The 25,452-nt window shown below is 46.2% G+C and overlaps 1 protein-coding gene across 1 annotated transcript in view; it reads right to left on the minus strand.

Moving 5' to 3' along the window:
• Nucleotides 1-25,452, minus strand: part of PLXNA4 (plexin A4) — a gene marked incomplete at its 5' end in the record, with an annotated part of 374,119 nt that overhangs the window by 183,926 nt on the left and 164,741 nt on the right. The window contains one exon of the mRNA XM_082765856.1: nucleotides 18,411-18,542. Within this exon, the coding sequence (XP_082621982.1) occupies nucleotides 18,411-18,542 (132 nt within the window). The remainder of the gene's footprint in view (nucleotides 1-18,410; nucleotides 18,543-25,452) is intronic.

Here is a 25,452-nt window from a genome sequence, read left to right on the forward strand (position 1 = left end):
GACTACAAGTGATGTGTCTTATTCTAAAGAAGTAAAATGAACCCCACATTTGCCTTGAATAATAAATATATATTTATTATAATAAATATATAAAAGAATATAGAGAATATATAGGGAATAGAAATATATAGATGTGTATATATATCTATATAAATATATAGATATATTCCCTATACATAGAAATATAGGGAATATATAAAGGAATAAAGGGAACCTGCATATCTAAATCAGAGGGCAAGATCTATTTGCACATACATGTAGAAAACACGCACAGATTGAAAGAAACTGTTTTATCCTGTCTCTCACCTTCACCTATACATGCTCATGTACATGTACACACATGGAGATTTTGTGGATTCCCCAAAAGAAAAGCAGAAATAATACCATATACAAGAGATATCCAGGATCCCATGTACTGCCTGAGCTAGCATAGGTCCAGCATGCAGCATAGTATGCAGCAATTTCATTGGAATAAATTATTTATTAGCTTTTGAGGGTTTTTTCCTTGAAGCTTATAAAGGGAACAATGAAAAATTACTCCAGAATTTATTCATTCAGCATGCTGGGAGAAACGCTGTGTGTCTGTATATATATATGCAGATATGAAGGAGGCCATGCTGTGATCTTATTTTTTTATGAACAGACTGCAAGTTTACGCGCACCACAGAAATAAGCAGAATGCCATAAAAAATAAAGGAGCAGTGCAGAAATCCAGTACCTTTGCAGACATGTATAAAAAGATAGTATAGTTTGGTATAGTTTGCTTTAGACGATGCAGGCGGATATTCACTTTCAGCTTAACTAATCTGGAGCTGATCTCTGCCAGATGAGCACTTCTGTACCTTGAGGCACTTGGATGCTGTGCTAGACTTGGGCCACTGTCACAGAAAATGCAGCAATGTGATTGCAACTGTCCTGTAAGGTCTCTATATGCTTAGCTTCAATGAAGACTCCTAGATACTTTTAACTTCTTGGTGCAGTTTCCTGTATAAACCCAAACCCTAATGCTGCTCAAAGGTTTCCAGTAGTGTCATGCTGATATTGGTAGCAACACCGTGCTGGATATGCCAAAAGCTCCAATGGACTGATGCTGTTTTGCATCTTTTGCTGTTCTCCTGTGGTTCTTCATTATTCCTTTCATAGGCTATGATGAAACTTTCTACTGCAAAACTTGGACATCACCTTTGAGGTTTCGGTCATGTTCATGCATGTAAGAAAACAACCTGCACTTCGTTTTTCTTCAATTAATAATCAAACTTGAAGTCCACCCTTCACTGTTTCTAAACCTTTAGTGCTTGAACTTGATTTCTGTATTAAGTTTATCTTCATCCTAAATATAAGAAGAGCTTCATACATAGAAGTACAGCTCCAGGGTACAGCAGATCATCCTATGGGTAAGGATCAGAAGAGGTTCTCTGCAACTCCATTTTTGCAAACCCTTCCTAATACCAGATATTCTTCTGCTGAAATTCAGCACAAAAGCAGTCGCTGTGTTTTAGATATACACTTCTGGGCTTCTAAGCTTCTTGGCTTGCAGGGGTGTTTTGATGTGGACACGTCCCTTATTGTATATATATAGCAGAGAGATGATTTTGGGGAGGTTGGTCCTGGTGACCCATGCTCTGCTGAGTGAGGACAGGAACCACCGTGATGTGGTTTGCAGAAGAATGTTTAACACTGTTTGTTATTGTGAGAGCTTATTTCAGCTCACCACAGAAGCTGAGGCATGCCAGGGTTAACCATCTTACCCAACTTGTCTTAGCAAATGGGTAGAGCAGCAGGGAGCGGGACTCAGAAGTGTGGACCTCCCCAAAATTGCTCCCTTTTGGGTGGTTTGGATGGTGACAACATCAGGCAGAGGCTGAAAAAAACTGCCTGCTGCCCTTTTGGCAGGCGATTCACAGCTGCTGGTCCGTCGTGCTCACCCCCCGTTGACAAAAGGTCTCCCTTCTCAGAGCTAAGTGCTTGAGGGACACCCCCGGTGTGTTTGCAGCTTTGCCCCACCGGTTTTCTGGTTATTGGCTATTGCCCCAGCTTCCTCAAAGGAACCCAGCATTAAAGCAGCTTTCTATATTCCTTGCGTAACTTCCATCGTCCCTTGGCAGCAGCCATCCTTTCACGTCCTCTCAGTGATGTTCCTGGCATCAAGCACGGAGCCAAACCAATCCCAGCTCTATGGTGCACTTAATTAAAGCAAAATCGATCAATAATTGTGTCATGCTTTTCTGGGCACCTGCTCATTCACCTCTCACATACACTAGCAATTAATTTTTAGTTTGTCAGCGCAAAGGGATTGAAAAAAAGGATATTAACTCCGGCCCAGGAGAAGGAAAGGAGAAAGTTTTGCTGGTGTTTGAGTCCCCCTGCGAGGTTGTCCCCCCAGATGCTGAGTGCCCACAACCCCTACAGGCCCCCCAAAGTGTTGAAAGTTGGATGGGGGGGAAGGGTTTTGAGACAAAACAGTTCCCCTCCTGCCCACTCCCATTAATATCGTGGATGAATTAATAACCCTGTTCCTGCCTGGAAAGCTCATCAGAAAGAGTGGCCCAGGGTGCTACATAAAAATAAATGCCAGACCCTGCTGCAAAGAGCCGTAACGTGGCCCCCAGTGACTTGTGAAAAATCACACGAAGACTGTGTAGAAATCTCTGCCCTCAAACTCCAGATCCATGGGCTAGGGCATTTCTCTTTAGTTCATCCCTGTCAACTTTAAAAGAAAAAGAAAGGCAGAACAGAATCATTGTTTTCCCCTGGCATTTACTGAAATGTCATTTGAATGAGACCAAACAATGCTTTATGTCCCTTTGGGTAACTCATATGGACAAAAGTCCCTAAGAACAGGGAAATTGCAACTCTGATCTAGTTAATGGGTATTAGAAGCACAAAACGCTTTCAAATGCACACAATTATTTTCATCTGCTAATTAAGTGAGGGGGTGGAAGCTTCTTTCTAGCAAATATGGTAATATATATTGATCAGAAAAAAAGAAGAAAAAAAAAAAAGAAAAAAAATGATGCTTCTCTACCAAACCCTGAGCACGATGCAAGGTTAAGGGACTTTAATTAATGAAAAAGCTTTTTTATGAAACGGTGCCACCACTCAAGCAGAGTGTGGACTCTGACCTCCAGTTAAGTGGAGACACCTTTTAAATATGACACCGCTCTTACGAGCATCTTTCCAGGCCAGATAAATATTGAGCAGCCGGGCTGACAGCCCAGGCTGTCCTATTCTGCCCTGCATGGGTGGTAGGTATCCACTGCTGAGGTGAACACCCCAAAATTCACAGTCCAAGGTATGGCTGGCTTTATACCACCGATCTTTGAAGGCATCACCCAGCAGTCCAAGCATCCAGGTTGGACGAGGTGGGTGAGGATCCAGGAGGGATCAACAAGCTGTGCCCACAGGGCATGTCTCAGACAGCCCATAGCATCGCTTCTCACCATTACACCGAGAGCAGGAGGCCACGTGTACATGCACAAGGAGGCACAGCAGGGGCAGATCTATAGATATAAAGGACCTCCAGACCCAGTGTGCACGTTTCAGAAGGGTTACTACAAGCTGTACCCAGTCTAAAAGGCCCCTGGACTGGCCACGTATTAGCACTGGCTATAGTCTTGGATCCGATCTGCTGGTTTGATCTGTTCGAGAGGAGCTGGGGTCACGCAGGCTGAGTTATTCTGAAATGAGGATAAAAGCTGGCAAGTAGAGATAACTGGGAGATGTGTTGCAGAGATTCGTTCCTGAACTGAGTACATTTAAAGCAGCAGTGTAGATGCATCCACAAGTCCTGTGCTGTTTACTACCGAAAACAATTCTTTTGCATTTATTTTTAAGTCCAGACTCCCACAGCTATCAGACGCCCAAGCTGCCACTGAAATTAAAGGCTTCTTTCTCTTTTAGTACACCTGGATTTAGTTTCTTACTCCTCCAAGCACAAACAGAAATACAAATTAGCTCTTTCTGTTATTTACTTTGATATCTGCCCTGCTTGTCTTGTTAACAGAAATATAATGAATTTCAACTGCAGCCAGGAACAAGTGCTTTAATTGTTCAGTGCTACACTGTTTGCAGGATTATTTTTCTTTAGGAGGCACAGTCAACTTAGACTGAGTCCCACATGGATGGTAAATTTGCAGAAGCTAACCTGCAGCATTGTTTTTGCTACCTGAAAGGTAATATATTTACTTTCACCCCACTGGGATTCTTCTACAACTCAGACCTGTACAGGACAGATGCCAAATTGCCCAGGATGGCAGAATTATCATACCACAGGGGTGGAGAGGAGTCTTTGCTGCAGGATTTAACTGATTAGCTTGAGGACAGCAAGGCAAGTACCAGTGTGTCTTCTACGAGCAATAGATGGACATAGCCCTACCTAAAATCTAACCTGGAGCTTCTTTACCTAGCAGGACAGACCAGAGCTGCTCGAGTCAGCTCCTGGTGCAGCATCAAGGTTGTTCTGCCATAATCTCCAGTGGGAAGAGGAACAACACTCGTCCTGCAAAATTCTGGTGGTTTTGTATTTATTGTGATTTTTCTGCTGCATTTCATTTGCCACTGGTGGTACTGAGCACCCAAGTTCCTCGGCAGAGTCATGGAGACCCAGCTGGAACAGGATTGCTCGGGGCTGGAAGTGATTGCACCCAGCCCTGGGTATGGGGGCTCACGTGCAATGCTGAGCTGAGCGGGGTGCACCCAGAAATAAAAATTCAATAAGGCAGGGAAAAGTAGACAATATTCAACAGTCCTCCGAAGGGAAAACTTCCTTCTAATCACAGGTTTTTATCTTGCTCCAGATACTGTGCGATGAATTTGGTAGAAGCCAGCAGAGCCCAATGGAAATCCAGAGAAAAGCAACATTATCCGGTGAAACATCAGACAAATATCGACTTCTCCGAGAAAGGCTTACTCAGACGCCCTCGGAGAGTCAATATTTGGTGGGGAGCATTAAAATTTCACAGGGCCTTGGCCAAGGTGACTTTCTGCAAGTCGGGCTGAGCTTTCGGGCAGCAGATCTGCCACCCCTGGGCAGAGGCAGACCAGCTTTCAGCAACCCCTGGTTATTGACAGCAAAGCAGCATCCATCTGCCTTTTGCTCTGCTAGGGATGAAAATATTCTGTTTGTGGGGAAGAATTGTCTCCTTTCTGTCTAAGAAACAAGCCCAAGATCCCAATTCACCCATTGCAAAGGAGGAAAGGGAAAGGCAAACCTAGAGACCACGCTGATGGGTGCTTCATAAATACAGCTGAAAGATCAAAGAGATTGGTAGGAGGTTTTCTGGCACATTACCCCATGAACATTCCCTGTATGGCCAGGCTCACATCCAGTTGCAGTGAAAGGGATATTTCCTGCTCCATGGGAATTGCCAGTCCCTATAAGCTTTCAGGAGCTCATGACTACATTTCCTGTGCATTACAGCCCATTATGCAGATGCCTTAAAGTAAATGTAAATCACATCAAGACTAATTATAAAGAGCTTTTTGGCTGCGAGAAGCGAAGTGCTTTGAGATGGCTCCTGATGGTTCAATGGCCACACGTCTTTGCCCTCTTCCCCCCTCTCTCTTCCCCCTCCCTTTGTTCACCCACACTCTGTGATGTCCCGAGCCCTCGGAGACGAGGCCAGCAGGGCTCGCTGGGTTAATTAAATCAGCATCGTTTGCTGTCTGGAGCTCAAGTGACAAACACGTTTCTGACCTTGTCCCGTTTGAGGGAAGGGTGGTTTGTGAAGCATGACAGCAGGGCAGTCCTCCTGCAGCCTGTGCTCACACGTCTCACCCAGATGAAGGCATCGCCACCCAGCTCCTCGTTTTCCCCTTCTTGTTCATGGGGACAGAAAACACCAGCACATTTTTTCCTCTATATTAAGGCTCCCCCTTTCCTGCTTCCCTTCCTGGGCCGTTGTGGGGGAATAAGATGTCAGGGGATGAGGAAGACTGAAAGGGACAGCTCCCCTCCTCCCCACTCAGGCTGTGAACACAAGGCTAATTCTATTAGCCCAGGCTGTCCATTAGCCAAACAGCCCCTGCCCAGCCCGGTGCATTTGCAGATGCATTAGTGTAATGGTGCTGTGCTTTGCCAAACACATGCTGCCTTCCACCCCAGACAAGCTTCCCAGGCACAGAAGGTGATTTTCATATATATATATACATATACATACATATATATATGAGATATATATCTAAGTTTATACTGGAGCATCCAAAGTTGTCAGCAACTTCAGAAGACACCCACCACACAGAGGGGTCACAGAACAAAGTTCGTGTTCTGTAACACCCACCCTTTGAAGTCCAATACAAGTAGGAATAGACATGTTCATGAGAGTTCATCACACAACTGTTAGGCTTATGTGCTTATGATTTGCCAACTATTACAGCTAGGAAAAAAAAAATTATATATATATATATATATATATATATATATATATATATATATATATAAATCTGATTCCCTATTTTCTGCCTTCCATGCTTTGAGGTTTGCAGAAATCTGGCACGTGCAGGTGGTGACTTTCTTATACTAGTACAATGGTGTTTCCTCTTTGAAGTTGGAGAGGGAGGGATGTAACTCAGTGGTGGGTAATATCTATGTGACACAGCTTTTCTCTTGCCCTGTGATCTGGCATGGACAGTACAGTGGATCCACAAATGTGCTGGATCCACCAGTAGGTCCAGTTTTTCTGTATGTCCTGTAAGTCTCCTGCACTGCACATCCCTAGGAGAGGCTACAGCCAGAAGCTGTAATCACAGAGCTCATGCATGGTCTGCACCAAAAAAAAAAAAAAAAGGGAAGTCAGGAAAAGCCTGTGGCCTCTTAAGAAATCTAAGAAAACGCTAAGGAGACAACAAAATTCTACATCAGGTCTGAGTTTCACTTGACCACTGTCACAGCCAACAGGAGAAAGAGCAGCACCCCAGCCTAAGAGCAAATCACAGAGCCAGAACAAATATTTTTCCCCACAAATTTGGTAGTAAATTCAAGGCTGCTTTCCAGTGGAGAAACAACAACAACAACAAAAAGTAATATTTTTGAGAGGCAGGGACAGAAAGGAACAAATACAAGGAAAAAAAAATCCCATTGAAATACATCGGGTATTTCCAGGGACCTCACCGAGCTGGGAAAGAAATTTTCATCAGCACAGTAGAGCAGCTGGCTATTTTTCTAGGATCCAAGGGAAAATGGTTATGCTAAAACCTGAAAATAGTGCCTTTATATAAGAAAAATACTATTCAAAACTACAATTATTTATCAGGTATGATTTGTCCTTCCTTCCCTTAAATAGTTGGGTGAAGAAGCAAACATAGACATAAACTAAGTCATCTGCATACATCAAATAAGGATATTTTGGAATTCAAAAGGTCATTTTGTACCAGGACCAGCTCTCTGCTGTTCCTCCAGGTAGGAGGTACAACAACCTAAATCTGCCTGAGCACATCCCCGGGGAAGACAGGGGCAAGGAGTCAGTGCGATTAGTTGGTTATATAAACTTTGTGCCACAATTAGTAGTAGGTCGATTGATTGTCAGCCTAAAAAGAAAGGCTAGGAGAGAGAAAAGGAAGACTTGTGTGGGAGCGGGGAGAGCCTGCAATATTTGCCCTGAGCACTTTTATCTGTTTAACTATGAAAATTAATGAAAACAAATGATAGAAGGCGATAAATGGATCTGCAGCTAGCTACCCTTGCAGAGGGATGCTGATGCACTGTTTGCACATCTAATGTTTGTTTTGAGACTCCACGATCTCCACAGGATGCTTCAGTGCATATGGTGTTGTCACTGTATTTCTTCTGCCTTCTTAATTTATTGATCCGGGGTAGGAAAGTGTCCCCGAAGCCCTGGATGGGTTTCTAAGCCTCCCTTTGCTGGGAAGGGGGTGATGCACCCCAAGGACACCAACCCTGAAAAAGCTCGAGTGCAAAGTTGAGTGAAATCCTGGGTGCTGAACAGCAGCAGGAGCCACCATCAGGTTGCAAAGCCAGGGTCCCCCCATTGACACACTAAAAAAATAAAAAACAAAAAAATAAAATCTTTCTAGTCAACGACACAATGTCTACACCTGTACTTTTTGGGCACCACCACTGGCTGGTTGAGAAAACATCACTGCTGATATTCCCAGCCTCTTCTAGACTTCTTAGTACACAAGGACAAACAAACAAACAAACAGAACAAAACATCATCATCATCATCATCATCATCATCATCATATTATTATTATTATTATTATTATTATTATTATTATTATTATTATTATTATTATTATTATTATTATATTTTATTTTCCAGCTGTCATCAGTTTAGAAGCACAAATGCAAGGCTGGGAAGGGATATCACAAATCCATACTGAAAAAGATCACGTTCCCCCAAATAGGGCCCATACCTGCCTCCTCAGTAGGGCACAAACAACTGGATTTTGGGGCCGGGGATTGCAGAAGGTGTTTTTCTCTTCGCCAGCCCATGATTAAGATGGACTGTGCAGACATTGGGTGTGTTTTCCCAAAGGTGTGAGCTCAACCTTGGGAAAGTGCTGAGTAAAGGGGTAAGTAATTAGTGATGGATAGCATGTTCACCAAGTCCATTAGCTGGAAAGAAAAGCAAACCCACAGCACGCTCAGCTGGAAAGAAAAGCAAACCTACAGCATGCTTTGCATTCCTTCCCGGCATTTTCCTGCCTCCTGACAGCATCCCAATGACCCCCCGCATGTCAGGTGGCTCCCCCCAGCTCGGTGCAGCTTCACGTCTCACGGGGGACTGGCATTTCCAATCAATTAGACATGTCACCGGTGAATTTCTCTGCTAATTACTGGAGTTTATTATGTCTAAAGCCAGGTTAAATGAAGAATTCCTGAGGTCAAACGGGGTCACCCAGACAATCAGTTCCACATTTGCCGTAGCAAAAGAGCTCCCCCATCATCAGTCACTGCCAAGTGGTTCGTAATGACCAACCTGCCAGTTAATGGCCTGAGGTAAAAGTCTTGGGGGTTGATAATGCTCTTACAGAGGGGGAAAAAAAGGGAAATGGTGAAGAAAATGGCCACCTGGAAGTGGATTATAGCACAGATGCATGAACCCACAACCCTTTGTTGGTCTGTTGGGGTGCCAGGAGATGGGTTTCCTTTAGAGTTATAGAATCAGAGAATCATTAGGGTTGGAAGAGGCCTCCAAGATCATCTGGTCCAACCACCCTCCTACCACCAATGTCACCCACTAACCCATGTCCCTAAGCACCACGTCCAACCTTTCATTGAACACCCACAGGGATGCGGACTCCACCACCTCCCTGGGCAACCCGTCCCAATGCCTGACGGCTCAAGCAGCTCAGGCATCTACAGAGAGCAAAAGAGTCTTCCACCACACTAGTTTCTGATTCTGATCCAGTTGCCAAATCCCCTGGGGTTTCAAGGGTGTCAAGTGAAGCCACAATGAAAGCAAAGGTGGTCCCAAGTGAGGACCAGCAGGCCACATCCCATGAGTTACTCAAAGCTGTGCCGTGAGCTCTGTTACCTCCTTTTTCACCCCTTCTTTGGTTGGTGATGGACACGGTGGTTGGGAGATGGTTTTAAGCCAGGGAGAGCCCAAAAGGGCTGTTTATGAAAGGCAGAGCTTCCTCCAGAAGGAAAAGAAACCCATCTCCCCATCTGTTCTGGAGACCGAAGGCTTTCCAAATCTCTCCTGGCTCATTTCCATGCTGCATCCTGTGGGTGAAAGACGTCCTGTCCCTTACCAGCATTTTGCTCGGAGTCGACTGTAGCAGAGCATGAGCAGTTCAGCCCAACCACAGTACACGGGGAGGCTCAAAGTGCTCAGTGTTTGCAGTAGCAGCTGCCTGAAGAGCCCTGCCTAAATGTCAGAAACATATAATTGTTTTCAGAAACAATTACAGGGAATGCAAAAATAGCAATCAGGGAGTTACGTACATCATTTCCATTCAATGGCTGGCAGATGAGTTTATTTCATGAAGAAGCCAAAAGAGGACCCCTCTAATTGTTGGCACTTCAAGCTCTATGTAAAATACAACAGGTTTAAAGGCTTCGGGATGGCCAGAAGCAAAACACCTCCTACAGCCAGAGAGGTCAGAGACACTGTCAAGTTCTTCATGGTTTCTTGCATGGATTTGGCTGTCCAAAACTCTGTCCCCCAAAAACTGCCCAGGAATGGTTTGGGTTCCTTTCCTATCCAGTCTGGATGGGGCTAACCCCTTTGGGGAGAAAAAGAGCTGAGCTCTACCAGCACAGGTCACACTGTGACATTTGGTTTTGGCGTGTACCCTGATTTATTGCATTTATTAGTACAGGTATTGGGAGATAAGGATACCTTGTCCTGATGGAGATAAGACTGGTACAAATGTCTGCCTGCCTCCTTTGTGCCAGTACTCTGTGAATTCAGGCAGAAAAACAGGAGTAGTGTGAATCAACCTGGAGTTAATACTCCATCAAAACATGTCCCTGCTGTGATGATTGAAGGAAACTGTGCTTTCTGGGGCAGAAACTACCAACAAGTGAACTTCAAAAGTGCCTGGAAGGTTCCTTCCACAGAAAGCTTCCCAAATGATGCCATGAGAGCAGGGAGTGTGTATGAACATTGTCTTTCATCCTCAAGAAACCCAACTTGGTTTACAAGCTCATGGGTACACCATAGTCACCCGTGGATTCAGGCTCTTGGAGAAGGGGTACAAGAGTAGTATTGCACATAGGAGTTCAGGACTATAGGAAAAGAAGAATCCTTTCATCAGATGAATTAAAGGAGAGGATTTCCAGGTAGACAGAAAGCCATGAGCAGTGCTGGGATTGAGATGATACAGCAGGGCTAAGAGTTTAAAAGACCATTATCTCAAAGAGCCCCAACATTAACCTGACTCAATGTCGTGTGGATAACTTGGCAGAGAAATTGTCCCGTCTACAAACAACACCCACTGAATGGGCAGGCAGCCACCTACTGATCGATCCACACAACCCTTTGCATTGATTTACTGCCCCCTCAAAACTGCTTAACCACACAAAAACCCCAGGATTGCCCTGTTTGTCATATGGACACAACCTCGTTACAGTGCTGGGTGTCTTCCTGGGTTGTCAAATAAGAATAGTAATAATAATAATAATAGTAATAATAATAATAATAGTAGTAATAATAATAATACACCAAAAAATAGATTTCAGAGACTCCCATTACATCATCATCCTGTTAGGAGATACTACACGAAAATCATTTTCAGGGCAGTTGAGTACACTTGTATCCAAACACAACTGGAAAATACAGCATGACATCAAAGTTCTTTTTATGACAGAAATGAGCATAAAAGCCAGCTCGCCTTTCAAGGGCAGGTTGTGGAATGGCTTCATTTTCCTGGTCCTACTCCACTCATCTATGATGATAATGGCTATATCATGCAGTATAAAGTGATGAGAGGGATTTAGCGGGGAAATAAAGCAAGAAAGGCCCAAGGCAAAGCAGGCAAAAGGCAGCGAAAAAATCTGGGGCACTTTTAAAAGTTCTCTCTGGGTCTGACAACAAAATGGTTATTAATCCCCATTAACAAGGAGCAGGCTTAGGAGATCGGGGGTATCACACACAAAATAAATACTAGAAAATAATACTAGAAAAAAAGCTTAAAAAATAAAATTAAAAGGTTAAGCCCAAGAGGCATGAAAGTGCCTGTAGTGAGGATTTCCTGAGGCAGGGTCTCTGTCCTGCCCGGATCCTCCCTCCCTGGGAGCACTGGTGGCCAGGCTGGGCTGGACTGGAATACCAAAGCAGGGGCTGATTAACCACTGGTGCTTTCAAGTGACCTGCAAATGTAAGGTCTGAGTGTGGCAGCGGAGAGGAGGAGACCTGGCTGTCACTGAGATTGGAGGAGACAGATGTTTAATGGAGTCCAGGATTACAGAGCTGCCAGGCTTCACATATAATCACCAGCTTCTTCGGTTTCCTCTTTTCTTCTCCCCTTCTTCTGGGTCTGTTACAGGGTCAGGGGCTGGGGGAGGAGGGGATGGAGATTTTCAGATTTCCAGCTAAATTCCTTGAGCTGCCCTTAATACTCTAACCTATTCCCAGCTGAAACCACAGCCTAGCAGTCTGCCAGGGCTCAGAGTGATGGGAGTGGATTTTTTTTTATTTTATTTTTTGAAAATAAGACTATTTCTCTGTTCAGCAGACTGAGTTTGGCTCACTGAGGCCACACCACAGAGGAACAACACTGCAATCAATAGTGCCCAGATGACCCCGGGCCCCAGGGGAGGCATCTGCCCTACTTCCCACCCATCGCCTACCCATGAGGATCAATAATCCCTGCCACTTCTCACCTAGGGAATGACTCTACAGATGCTTTTTGTATTTATGGGCATTGCTCTACCTTTCCTCCAGTCTTACTCATTCAATTTTTTTATGATTTTTTTTTTTTTTTGCTTTTTGTACAAAGGAGGAGAGCTAGTGCTTTTTGAAAGCAGAGCCCCAGATGAGAGCCACTGAATTAGAAGGATGAAGGATGAATGTTCCCACTAATAAACAGGGGAGAGGAGGAGGAGGAAGGCCTGGCTGCTGCTCAGTCCAACCAACCCATCTCATTCCTCACACCACAACCCCCAAAAAAACCCTACAATTGTGCTCACCACAGGGATACCTTGAGGCAAGGAGTCCCAAAGCTTAACCACACCAGGAACACAGCACCTCCAAAGTCCCAAAACTTAACCACCCCATCCTTTATACGAACGCAGCACCTCCAAATGCCTCTATGCATCCTCCAGCTCCTGTGCTGCCTCCTTGAGCAGCCCACGGAGGGAGCAGCTTGGCATGGGGAAGCTTCTGGCATGCTGAGAGATGAACGCTGACATTAGACATTGCTGAAGCTCAAGCCAAATTCAGCTCCACAGATGGCAAAGTGAAAGCCATAATTCTGCCCCCAAATGGAAGAAACATATAAGAGAAAGTAAGTGTGGAGTTTAGGCACAAATAATGCCACCACCAAGACCAAACATAGGTCCCAAGACTGAGGGATGGTGGGAAACGCAATCTCAGATGCCCGTGCATTTCATGGGATGGAGAGACCCTGGTGGAATATCTTACTCTGCCATAGATGGCTCATCTGGGGCATTTCCAAGACCTTGAACTGGCTCCTCACCCAATCACCCCATTTTTCTGTTACATACATCCCTCCTGGAGCACACAACAAACCCAGCAGGAGGTGTAGCACGTCCCTACTCTTACAGCTGCTTGCTCCTAGGATACCCAAATGAGTTAAAATCAAGCTAAACTCTGACTTTTTGCCATAATATGCATTCTGCTGATAAAGAATTATTCCGAGAGAGTCGGCAGCACAATGTGCTGCAGTTTTGCCAGTGGGCCAAATAGCTTTTATCGTTCTTGGCTGGCATATACGGGCTCTCACACAGTGTCTTTTCCATCCTCAGCTGAGCATCCATGCGGGTTTTTCCAACCATGCAGTCATTTCTCAGAGGGCATCTGACCTTATTTAACAGGCCCTTAATTAGGTGAAAGCTAATGCAGGGAGAGCAGAGTTCAGCCTCCGATATTGCTGAGGGTGATGAGTGGTATTTTAAGGGCAGGCAAGAAGAGTCAGAGAACAAAAGTTGCCTCCGTCGCCAGCTGGGATTACACTCACGGCTTGTTAGAGATTGACTGAACTCTAGGAACTTCTCTTCCCTACATGTTTTGTCCAGGAATGCCCCAAAGCAGGGTATCAGGGCAATGAAACGGTCAGTTCAGAGCCTCATTCTTTTGAGGATGTAGAGAGAGCTAAACATGACGCATCTTCATAAATAGTTTATTTCTGCATTTTATTTGGGCCTCTTAGAAGCTCTGATGACCCTGATCTTACCTAGCACGTCAGCCTGGTCCAGGAGCAGCCAATTACTCCAACACAGGGACCATACTGCCAATATCCTTCCCTCCTAGCTTTCAGAAGTTGAAGAGTAAAGTCCTGCAGAAGATTTAAGCATCTCCAAAGAGTGAACGTGCACAGAGCGGTCACCTTCCATGCACAGCAGCCCCTTCTGCAAGATGACAGACACTGCCCCCAAAACCTTCAAGGCAACAGAGTTAATGACAGACATCTGCAACAGCAATGCCGATGTTTATGACAGCTTATGGGTGTCTCTTTTTAATCCCCGGGTCAAAAAGTCAGATTTATTAGGCAATCTCAGCATGCCGTTTTCAAACACGGTAATTCCTGTCTTTTCCGGTGTCTTGGACCAATGATGAAAAACATGGTCTGCATGCAACCTTATGGCTCGCAAACAAACAAATGCAAATTAAAAGGAAAAACTCTTGAGTTATTTTTAAAACTTGTGATCTTGAGCCAGTGTTTGTGAGGACAGGCTTGGGCTGACAATCCCTTGGAAACAGCCTCTCCAAGCCGAGGAGTTAATGCTAATTGAAATCTTGTGCAAAGACCACATTTGAAGAAATTAAGCTATAATTAGGTAAAGTTATTAATGATTGCTTTAACTAATTGATATGATAACACAAGCAGCAGACAAGATTTTAATCAGTGGTCACGAAATCAGAAGTAAACCAAGCAGTCACCACCTCTTCCTTTGCAGCTAATTTGCACACAATAATTCTGTTGCAGATAGTGACTCAGAGGCAAAGGGAAGAAGAATAAATCTCAGGAGACAAATAGGTAAAAGCTTCCCCCGTTTTAATGAGAAACAGACAGAGAAAGGCCAAAAAGAGCCTGTCAACATGATTTGTGATACCGTTACTTAATTTTTACCAAATGCTTTTTCTGCCATGCTTTAGTTAAAGTACATATTTATTTGATATTTCATTGGCAGCGTTTAAAAGAGACCCCCGCAATACCTATCTGATTCTGCTACGCATGGCCCTCCCAGTCTCACCTTTGATATATTGTCGTTTTTTAGGGCATGATAGTACAGATATGGGTTATTCTCAGGTCCTGGATGCCTTTCTGCCAGTTTACAGGGAAGAAGCACAACTTTCCACTCACCTGCACAAAACCAAACTGCCTGCACAGACAGGGACAGCAAATCTCCTTCATTGAGTAAAAGACAGGGTTACTCATAAACCATTTGCAGAGTCTTCTCTAACCATTAGTTAAACCAAAAGGAGGAGACAGCTCAAAGCCTTGGAATTTTAATAAAATAAAGTTGGGGCCTCTTGCTGTTTGCCTTCTGTTTTTTCAGCCTTTAAGTTCGTTTTCTCTAGCTCTTCCCTTTGATCCCCCGATATCAAAGGGAAGAGCAAAGTTTCTCATATCTTGGAGTTGCTTCCAGGTGCTGCATCAGCTCTGCGAAACCCAGAGCTGGGAGAGACCCAGGAGCTTGACATGCTGAAATGGAGGTACTTAGGGGTAATTTTCCAAAAACTAGTCCAGTACCACAATATAAAATAACATCCTGCCCCTCCTGACATGCAGAGGTTGTGTGTAAATATCATCACTGCAGCATTTAGGAGGCAAGGAGAGCTGGTCATCCTGCAGTGTGGGGGCAGCTGGAAGAGAAGAGAGCAAAGGAAAAGGGGTGCCAGGAGTGGAGGAGTAACAGAAAAGCCTGAAAATGAGAGGACAGGTGCTGAAAGAGGGATGGGGCTTGGAGAGAGGCAGAGAGAGCAGAAGAGGGCTGAAAAAGGGATTTCAAACCCTGCAGAGAGCTCCAGGGAGCTTGTAGGTTCAGGCGTCTATCTTGGTAGGAGAAAGAGGGTCAGAGAGAGGTGAGAGGAGGAAGAGGGACCTGAGGAAATGTGTGTGTGTGATGGGGAGCAGAGGAGATGCAGAGACACTGAGGATTTCCTTCCCCTGCTCCTCCAGCATTCCCCATCTGCTCCTCATCCCCTCACATCAGCATGTGAGGCACCGGGCTCTCTGCTGTCTGCACACCAGGAAGAAAGAAAAAGAAAGAAACAGCCCAAGCCTCCAACATACCCATATCCCCAAGCCCCCAGGGAACACGTCGATGGAGGGACAAGTGAAATTCAGAGAGATAACCAGAGAATTAAAACCCCGGAGCAGCTCCTTCCCTGCTGTTACCACACAAGACCTCCCGGTCAGTCGGAAACCCCATCCTGCTTGTAGGTTTGGTGGCAAACCTTCTCCTCTGCTTCATTTGATCACTCTCCCTGTAAAGTATGTATTTATTATATATAGCAGAGCCCTTCTGCTGGTGACAAGCTGCTGCATCCTGCTCCTGAGAGCAGGGCATGTCTCAGGTAGTGGTCGACATTCAGGGAGCCTGCAAGGGTGGACCACAGGGCTGTGGTGGACGAAAACCATCTGGGACAAGATGAAGAAATTGGTTTGTCATTGGGGTTCCCATTCCCACTGAGGATTGACGAGTGATGAAGCCGAGCCCAGGAAAACTATTTTTGATGGAGTAGTTGAACATCCAACAGAACTGCTGGTATCTCTAGGGCACAGGCAAGGTTGAGCCCTGAAGACCGAGGTTGGAGAAACTTTGGTCTATGCCTGCCTTTGGAAGGGTCAGGTCAAGCTTTCACCCTCCTGTCCCTCACCTCCACAGACCTTGCAATATTTAGGGATTTCTGTGGGCATTGAAAAGTTTTGGTAACTCAGGGCATCGTCCATTTATGAAAAGGACCAGACTACATGGCTTGTACAGCAAAGCCAACACATCCTCCCCAAGGCCAGCCTCTTCCATGCCACTCTCCATCATGTCTTCAACCCCTGCACCTTCTCCATGCCCTTTTCACTAACCTTTGGGTTTCAAAGATGGGTGGGTGGAGGTGGTCTAATAAATGACAGGGGAATCAGGACTGAATTCTCCATGGGGTTCCACGAACAACCTCTGTGGGGTCCCAATCATCAAAATGAGTCTGCTCACGTTATAGTGGTCAGGGAAATGCATGTAGTTAAAATACCAGCAAAAATACATTCTTGGAAGTTTCTGGAGGAAAAAAGTTACTTTTCTCGTCCCAAATTTCATTTCTTTAAGGAAAGGGGGGGTAGGAAGTGAGTGAACAGTGGTAAGACTGGGACTGTTTTCACTGTGGCACTGCAGAAGACATCTCATCCTTCCCAGCATGGAGCAGATGAGAAATCCCAGCTCTGTCACCACCACTCCTCACCTTTCTCCTGGGTTATTATCATTTTACAGCCTTGCTTATGAAGATGAATGGACAGAGTTGCTCTGCTCCCCACGTAGTATTTGAGGCATGTGAGGGATGGAAACACAGGAGCCCTCACAGAGACAAAATATTTAAAATAAAACATTTCAATCAGAAGAAACGACCATCACATATAACTTGGAAATTATCAATTCCAGACAACTCCAGCCACCTGAAGAGGATGTGAGGAAGGTCTGTAAAATCAAGACAGGTGAAGAGGGGACAATCATTCACTCCTGCTTCTTATGAGGCAGAAATTAGTGGGTGGACAAACATAATAGTGGAAGAGTGGAGTGGCCTGCTGGAACACTGCTGGAAAGTGGCCTCCCAAACACAGACCCTTCAGGCAGTTCATGAAGGCAATAGGAAGTGTTTCAAGTTGGTTTTTTGTTTGCTTGTTTGTTTTTTTTTCTTCTGTCTGGTGCCATTTACATGGTGCAAGGTCAGGAGGGTAATATTTACTCAATGAATCACTGAACTCTAACCCCTGCGTGAACACACCACACTTGGACTGGGCGCTGAAGCCATGCAGTAGGGCACCCACATCACCCTACCACATTCCCTCTTGGCTCTGTTTTTTACCTAGGCATCCTAAAGATCCTCACAAGCACGCACAAATTAACCAGTTACAATAAGTCCCTGCATGTCCACAAGGCTAATTGCAAAACAATTAATTTCTTGATGCAAAACTAGTTCTCCCAACTCAAAGAGCAAACTTCCTTAAGGTCAAGCACTGTGCTGAAACCAGCCACAATTCCATGTTGAACACCCAGACTGGCTCTTCCCCAATCTCTGGCTGCTAATATTTTCAATAATACAAACACTAATAACACAGCAGGAATGTCACAATAAAATTGGCCTGCACCCCAGCAGGCAGTGTCCCACACTCCAGATCACCGCGTCTCAGAGAAGCTCCAGCTTCTCCAAATACTCCGTTTGGAGCCAAATGATTCAGCGTTGCATTTACCCACCCTATCCATGTCGGTGGCAGATGCAGCCACAGTTTGAATGGGGGTGGAGAGCAACGTGGCACGCAGCAGATGCGACAGCAGCTCCTTGTCACATAGCCAGCAGGACATGGACCGCATAAGGCAACACTTGGGGGTGTTTTCTCCCCCCATGGTCTGTGTCCCAGCCCCTCAATAATCTCCATCAGTGTATAAATGCAATGGTTTCTAAGCACAATCATTAGATATTTAACACAGCACAAGGCTCTTTTGTAGGAGCTGTTTTCACTCTGAGAATTTCAGGCCAAATTCTGCCATCCGTTGCATGGCCAAGCCAAAAAACTTCCCAACAGTGTGGTCTGACAGGGTTTCTTACCTGCTTCTCGGACATGATATAGAGGTGTTCGTGATCCACTGAGAAGGCCATATCCCGTAATACGGGGCCGGTGTCCACCACCTGCACGATCTCGTACTCCAGCGTGTTCTTAGTGGTGCCATCCACACGGATCTGCAGGGCAAAAACAAAAGCAGGCAGAGAACATGAGTGTTTTTCCTCCTTCCATTTAGACTGTAGGACAATCCTTGGAGAAAAGCATTCTCGTTACATTTTTCAGACAACAACCACTGTCATCACAAAATAAACTTTTCCCCTGCCTCCTCACTTTACGGATAAAGCAGTTTAACTGCTTTTTTTTTTTGGTCCCATCGACACAAGAGAACTGAAGAAGAACAATCCAGAGCCTGCTCATTTTTCTCTGGCACTATCAGTGTATTACTGTTGTTGACTGGACAAATCTACCCAGATGAAAAAGGTGGCACAAAGGGCAGAATTTGCGATGATGATGTGCAAAAGAGAAATAAAAAAACACACAAGAGCCTACCGGACTGACTCACTCAAATACTAGTCAGATGCTATTATGGTTCTTATTGCTAATATCCCATGGGGCAATATATTACTGCAGAACGCACAACACAACACAGGCTATTTCTCTTCTTGATGATCTGTATCTGATATTGAAATCTGTCCTGCACAAGTACGGGACCGTACGATTCCAGCCACATCTCATAACAAGGTGTCACGGAGGAGCATCAATAACTGGGATGATGAGAACGGACCTGATACACAGCCCTGGTCTACCCCTGATAGGAAACCAGTGCTATGGAAGAAAGTGCACAAAACTGTAGGTTTCTGTCTTTGCTGGTCTTTAGCCAAGTCCTAAAGATTGGGCTGAAAACCAGCTGGAGAAGGTTTCTAATCCTTTCCGTTAGTACGATCACAATTCAGGATAATCTAGCTATCCATAGGACTGTTGGGTCCCTCTGGATATTCAGGAAAACCCATGAGCATGTGTTTCAGAGTTGCATCCACATTACTTCTCTCCCTTGCTATCTTCAGAAAATCTTCAGTTCCACAGCAACCCAAACATTGCAGTGCCCTTCTCTAGAAAAAACAGAGTTTTAGGTGATCTGCTTTGTGCTCCACATCACGACCTCCATCCCTTCCTGAGTAAAGCAGGTCCCTGGCTTCCCTGATTTGTAGTTGTGTAGTTTGATAATTGAGGGGAAAAAAAAAAAAAAAAGGGGAAAAAAAAAAAAAAAAAAAGAAAAGGAAAAAAACACCCAAAAGGAAATAACAAGCCCTGGAGAAGCGATGGTATCAAGACCCATTCCCACTGTTCCCTGGCACACAGTCCACGAGCTCGTTCCTTCTGTCTCAACCTTTCAGCCAAGAAACTGAGCCTGAATCATCTTCTGTGTAAGAAAGGCAAAGGGAAATGAAGAGAGGGAATGACAGAGGGTCTGGAAAGCCTAAAAAGGGCAGCACTGATATACAGATTTTTATCTTTGTCCTTTCCCTATCTACCCAACCATATGACAACACCATATGACAAGAAAGAAACCTTATTCTGGAACGACGGGGGACATGAGGACCTGGAAAATAATCTTCCATAACTCTGGAAAGATGGGGGACATGAGGCTGAGAGGATTTAGGGGGTTCTCTGTGACAGCAAAGGGTGTGGAGGGTGCTCAGGGATGCTCAGATCCCATGAGACTGCCCAGCCTACGAGGGGCCGGGAATTGACCATTGGGCTGGACAATGCAGAGGGGAGGATTTGAGGTTGGTTTGTCGTCTGGATGGGTCTGGTGATGACAGCAACACACTCCACAGCCTTAATGCAGATAGAGGTTGGGGACTTAAGGCCAGCACCAAGCCTCCCACCGGCTCTGGTTGCCTGGAGGAAAGGGCTCACTCGTGTTCCTCCTGGGGGCCTTGAGCTCCTCTGAGTCTCTACTGGAAAGCAGTCACTGGTGTGTCTTACCCAGGAGGTTAAGGGACAAGATGTCAATGGGATTAGGGTGAGTCGTTCCCTTTAGGACAGCCAGAAGACGGGAGGGACACACGGAAAGGACTGAAGGTCAAAAGATGTGGGTGCCTGTATGATAGGGCTCTGCCCAGGGCAGCCCAGATGCCCCTACAGCAGGACCCTTTCCGATTTCCCATAGGGAATGCACCAAGTTCTCGCTGGCAGGGAGCAATGTTTGGGCTCTGCCTCAGCTTTTCCTCCTTTCCCCATCCCCTGTGGGTGCCTGTGCCCACCAGAAGCCCCTTGATCTCATCGTCGTGCTAAACAAACCTGACGTCTTTGTCAGGTCTTTGCTTTGACCTTGATTTCTCAGCATCATCAGGGTCAGGTCTGTAGGCCACTGGATATGTAAGCAGCCAATTATCACTCCAGGCTCAGTCCTCGTCCTCAGCCTTTGCCAGGCCCCATTAGAGGAGAAGGAGCTCAGAGACAGAAGAAGCAGGCTGGAGAAACCGCCGAGCTAACAAACGCCAGGCACAGCCCCCAGGGATCTGTGCTACGGGCTTGGGGCAGGTAAAAGACTCAGAGAGGTTTCACGCTGGGAAAACAGTGACACTCGGAAGGGATTTAACAGCTATTGCTGACCTAATTGGTGGCAAAATCATTATTTTGCAGAGGAGTGGGGGCTCATTCCTCTGTACGTGTGCGTTTGCACACACGTGCACTTGTGCCTCCCGACAACAGCACGGAGATCTCTTCCTCTAAGCTAAAGCTACGAAATAAAGGAAAAAGAAAATTCAGAAGGCGGCCAGAAAGTCTGGCAGGCATTCACCCACGCCACACAGGCCGTGGGAGCCCCGTGCCAGCAAGGAGGTGATTATCGCGGCTCGCAGCCAGGCGTCTGGCTGCTAACTCAAGCCATCCCCTATCCCCTTTTAAACTCTGCCCCTCGTGTGTTCGACCCCAGGCGTAAAGCCCGGAGGGTCCCCATCTTCCCTGCACATTCTTCTCAGGGACGAACATCAAAAAAAACTCAGCAGAAGTTGGAGTGTTTAATTCCCCGCTCGCAGGCATCCATTAGCAGCAGAGCAGTTGGGTTTGGGAAGGAAAAAAAAAAAAAAGTCAAAGAAGAGCCAAAGAGCCTATAAAGGGGAAATGAGAAGATTCTCATCAAAGCCTGCAAGTGATCGGCGGTGATGTCAGGGACGCAGATACGATCTCTGCTAGGAAATCTTCCCAGCCTGATGATTGTGGGGAGCTCAAGGCACGTAGCAGCGTTTTGCTCTGTTCCTGCTCTCCTTCCTTGGCATCAGCTACAAGTCCTAGGTGGTAGAGTTTTCTTCTGACTAAGGGATGGGTATTCTTACCCTAAAGATGTCCTTATCAGGCTGTGGGATTAGAGCTCAGGGGATATTTCTCCTTGAATCTTGCCGTGAACCATGAACCATGAGCACCCCAAGCCCTCACCCAACCCCACCACCACCTCGTACACCCCCAGGACCATCACCCACCACCTCTTACCCCATACCCTGCTAACCCCAAACTACCCCACAGCCCACACACGTGTGCAGAGCTGACGGGGACTCGTTGGTTCAGGCTGCACGTTAATCCTGCTTCCTGGAAGGCTGCACTCACTGGGCTTCGTTCTGCAAAGCCGGCTGCTATTAAAACATCAGCATGATGCTTCCCGAAGGTCAGCCACCAGGGCACCCATTCTGGCAGCTGTTTGTTTGTTTGTCTGAACATTATTTAGGCCTGGCTGTTTATTTACATCCATTGAAGTATCAGACAATAAATATCCTCTCCCAGTAGCAAACAGATGCTTGCACTCGAATGTTCTGGCTAGCGCCAGCTTCAAAACGATCTCCTTAATGAGCAAACAACACTATTAATCTTTAAAGGCACAGGCTCTGGCCTTCCCCGAGCTCTCACCCTGGCCATGGCTGGCCCTACAGGCATCCTGGCAAGGAGCCCATGGGTCTGGAGGATGAAAGAAGGTAAAAGATACCTCCCGTCATTTTACCGGTGCCTTTCAGTGTTATCTGGGTCCCTCCAGCTGCTGCGGGATCCACAGGAGGGCGATGCTTGAACGCAGTCTCCTGGGCAAGCTGGTGGCAGATGTCTCAATCAGACCTTAATGACAGACACAGGTTTTCAAGGTTGGGATCATATGGCTATTGAATTAAGGGGCACGATGAATTCTTTCAAAGCATGGGCATGATCTTAAAAGGGACAACGAAAAACGTTGGGGTTGGAGGATTAAGAAGGAACCGGTGCCTGCAAGCACTTAGCCCCAGTGTTGGATGACAAACCATGGTCGTGGCCAAAAAAACAAAGCTCTTTAAGCTCAACAAAACAACAGAAACACCTGCCTCCCAGACCATCATGACCATGGAGCTCTCTTAGCATGCTCATATTTTGCTAGGCTGGATGGCGATGGCCTCTTTTTGGCTTTGGCAAAGTTGGGAAGGCTCTCCCAAATTGCATGTCTCTGTATGCAAACAGCACAGGTTCATCTGTAGAACACCATTTCTGCTAAAAGCCAGCAACCACACGGCTTGTGTTTCAGCCACGGCCTGATATCATCAACTGAATCACTGTTTGGAGCACATGAACATTGCCCCATTTTGTTTTATCCAAGAGAAACCCAGTCTGTACACTTTGTGCTATCTGCTCTGCTGTGTAAATCCCAGCAAATTAAGCATGGACAAATAGTTGTCTTCAAAATTATTTTCAAAAGCTTACTCCATGGAAAAGCTCACAGCACTCCTACTATCACATCAGCTCTATTTTCCTGTCCCATTAGCCCGGACTTGTCACTGACAGCAAAAATCGGCATTGTTTCCACCGTGCCGGTTGAGTTCAGCTGCTTCCTACTCATCTAGAGCCATCACCTCCTGCCCAGAGCATCGTTCCTGGCCCTGTAGAGCCAAAATGACACCCATGCCCACACGCACACATTAACTCCTCTGGATAAGGCATTTTAAACCCATCCAGGTCCCCTGAGACGTGATCAGGAGCAGGATTACAGGTGGATGATGGCTGGCCAAGAAGACAGCCGTAGACACTGGTTGGCTGGTTGTCACTGCAAATAATTAAATCGTGCAGAATCAGCAAACCCCGGGCTGATGAAAAAGGGAATTCATCATTGCCAGCCCCAGTGCTCGCAGCCGGCACTGCAGCAGCTCCCAAATCACACTGCAGGTTTACTTTGGACACAAAAATCACCCCGTTTCCCAAGGGAGGTGATTAGGCAGCTGCAAGGAAGATTGTAAAGGTGGCTTGCAAAGGCAAAGCCTGAGGGATCACAGAATCAGATCCCTCTGCCTCCACCTGGGTGCAAGGGAGCAAAGGCGGTGGCACCGGCTCTGAAAGGAAGAGAAATATTTTTTGGACAGGGAAAACCAGACCTGGCAGCACTGCCTCCGTCCTGGCCGTTCCCCGAGGCCTCCCTTCTTTGTCCGCCCTGCCTCTCCTTCTCCCAGGGCTTCTCACTGAAATCACCATCATTATTTCTCAGTATTGGATTAAGGCTCAGCAAACCTCATTTCTAGGAGATCCAAGCGGCCCCGCACATCAATCCAGGCTGCTCTGAGCAGTGCCCAGCCACAGCCTTACGACTGCACGGGGGCCTCTAATACTTTATTGCTTTTCCAATATCAGTTCCTCCCCGTTTTATGAACCTAATGTCCCCCAGCGGACGCTGGGACTGCTGGCTGCCGTTCCTGGCACGGCGAGGGGGGCAAAAGCACAGCAGACAGAGCATGATCTAATGTCAGGCTGTTATGATGATAATCTATTTCTGCTCTTCCATTGATTTGGGTTCCATGAAGTAGCTGCATTGATCTGGGCGAAGACGGGGAAGGGGCTGGTGATGCGCCCCGTTCCTCCCCTTCCCCTCCGTTTTGGCATGTGTTTTCCAGTCGAATCATCTGTCCTAATTTGCCTAAAGCCTATTAGCAGGAGATCAATTTCTAATAACACACGGTATTTCAATATCCCTGTCCATCTACCGATCCAAGAGGCTTTTAGAAACACTAATTGAAAAAAAAAAAAAAAAAAGCAGAGGGTGAGGCATCTCCTCCTTGTGCCTGACAGCCAGCAGCCCTCTCACTTCTCCCGCACAGATGTTTCGAGGTGCTGCTTGTGTGAACGGTGCCAGCCCCTCTGAGCACACATCTCAGAGCACCTTCAGCCATACGGAGAGCAGGACCCTGGCAAACCAGGTGTTCAGCCTCAACCCTCACTCTTTCAGCGCTGCCCAGGCCCAGATGTGTGGTGACGGCAGCCACGGTCATGCAAGCCAACCTGGGGAGGAGACCAACCCCGGCATTTGGCTTCCAAGGCAGCCTAAACTTGCAACTTTTCCCCAGTTTTCACCTCTAAATCTCTGTCCCATACCATCCGCAGGTATTGTACCGTAATCCTCCCTCCACATGAGTATGTGACATGACTCCTAGATGCTTCAGGGGCACTGGGTTACAAGGGATCAAGCCTGCAGTGATCTCAGATACACTGAAATGAACCGTCTGCTTTGGTCCTGCAAGCCAGGAGACAAACTCACAGCAGGTAGAGTCCTTTCTTTCGTTGCCCACCGCAAGTGACTACCGTGCCATTCCACTTCATCTACCCACCAACACATAGAGCAAGAGATACTTCTGCCTGCAATGGATTTATGAGCTAAAATGGACGTAAAAAAAAAAAAAAGCCAGCCTTGCATTCTGGGCTTGGACAGCACCTACCATAGCAGCTTGATGGTATCTGCTCCCAGTGCCATAAAAATAATACTTAGAGCTTGAAGCTGCAGGGCTTGCCCCAAACTGAAATAGCTGCACTTCAAGCTTCAGAGATGGACACGGGGGGGAAAAATTCAAGGATGTGACCGGGTCTTTTCCCTCTCTTGGCAGGGAGCACATCAGGTGTGTGCAGCTCTCACGTCCACCAGCCCATTCATTGACAGATGACATCATTTCTGAGAGCATGGTTTACATACGCTCCCCTGGCGCTCCCTGATTGATAAATTAGACACTCACAAGCCACGTGCTAATCAATGCAAATCATTAGTTTGTAACAACACCGGGCAGGCTCGGCAGAGCTCATTTTTCAAGGTAA

The sequence above is a fragment of the Aythya marila genome, assembly GCF_965140915.1.
Source record: "Aythya marila genome assembly, chromosome: 1".
NCBI lineage: Eukaryota > Metazoa > Chordata > Aves > Anseriformes > Anatidae > Aythya > Aythya marila.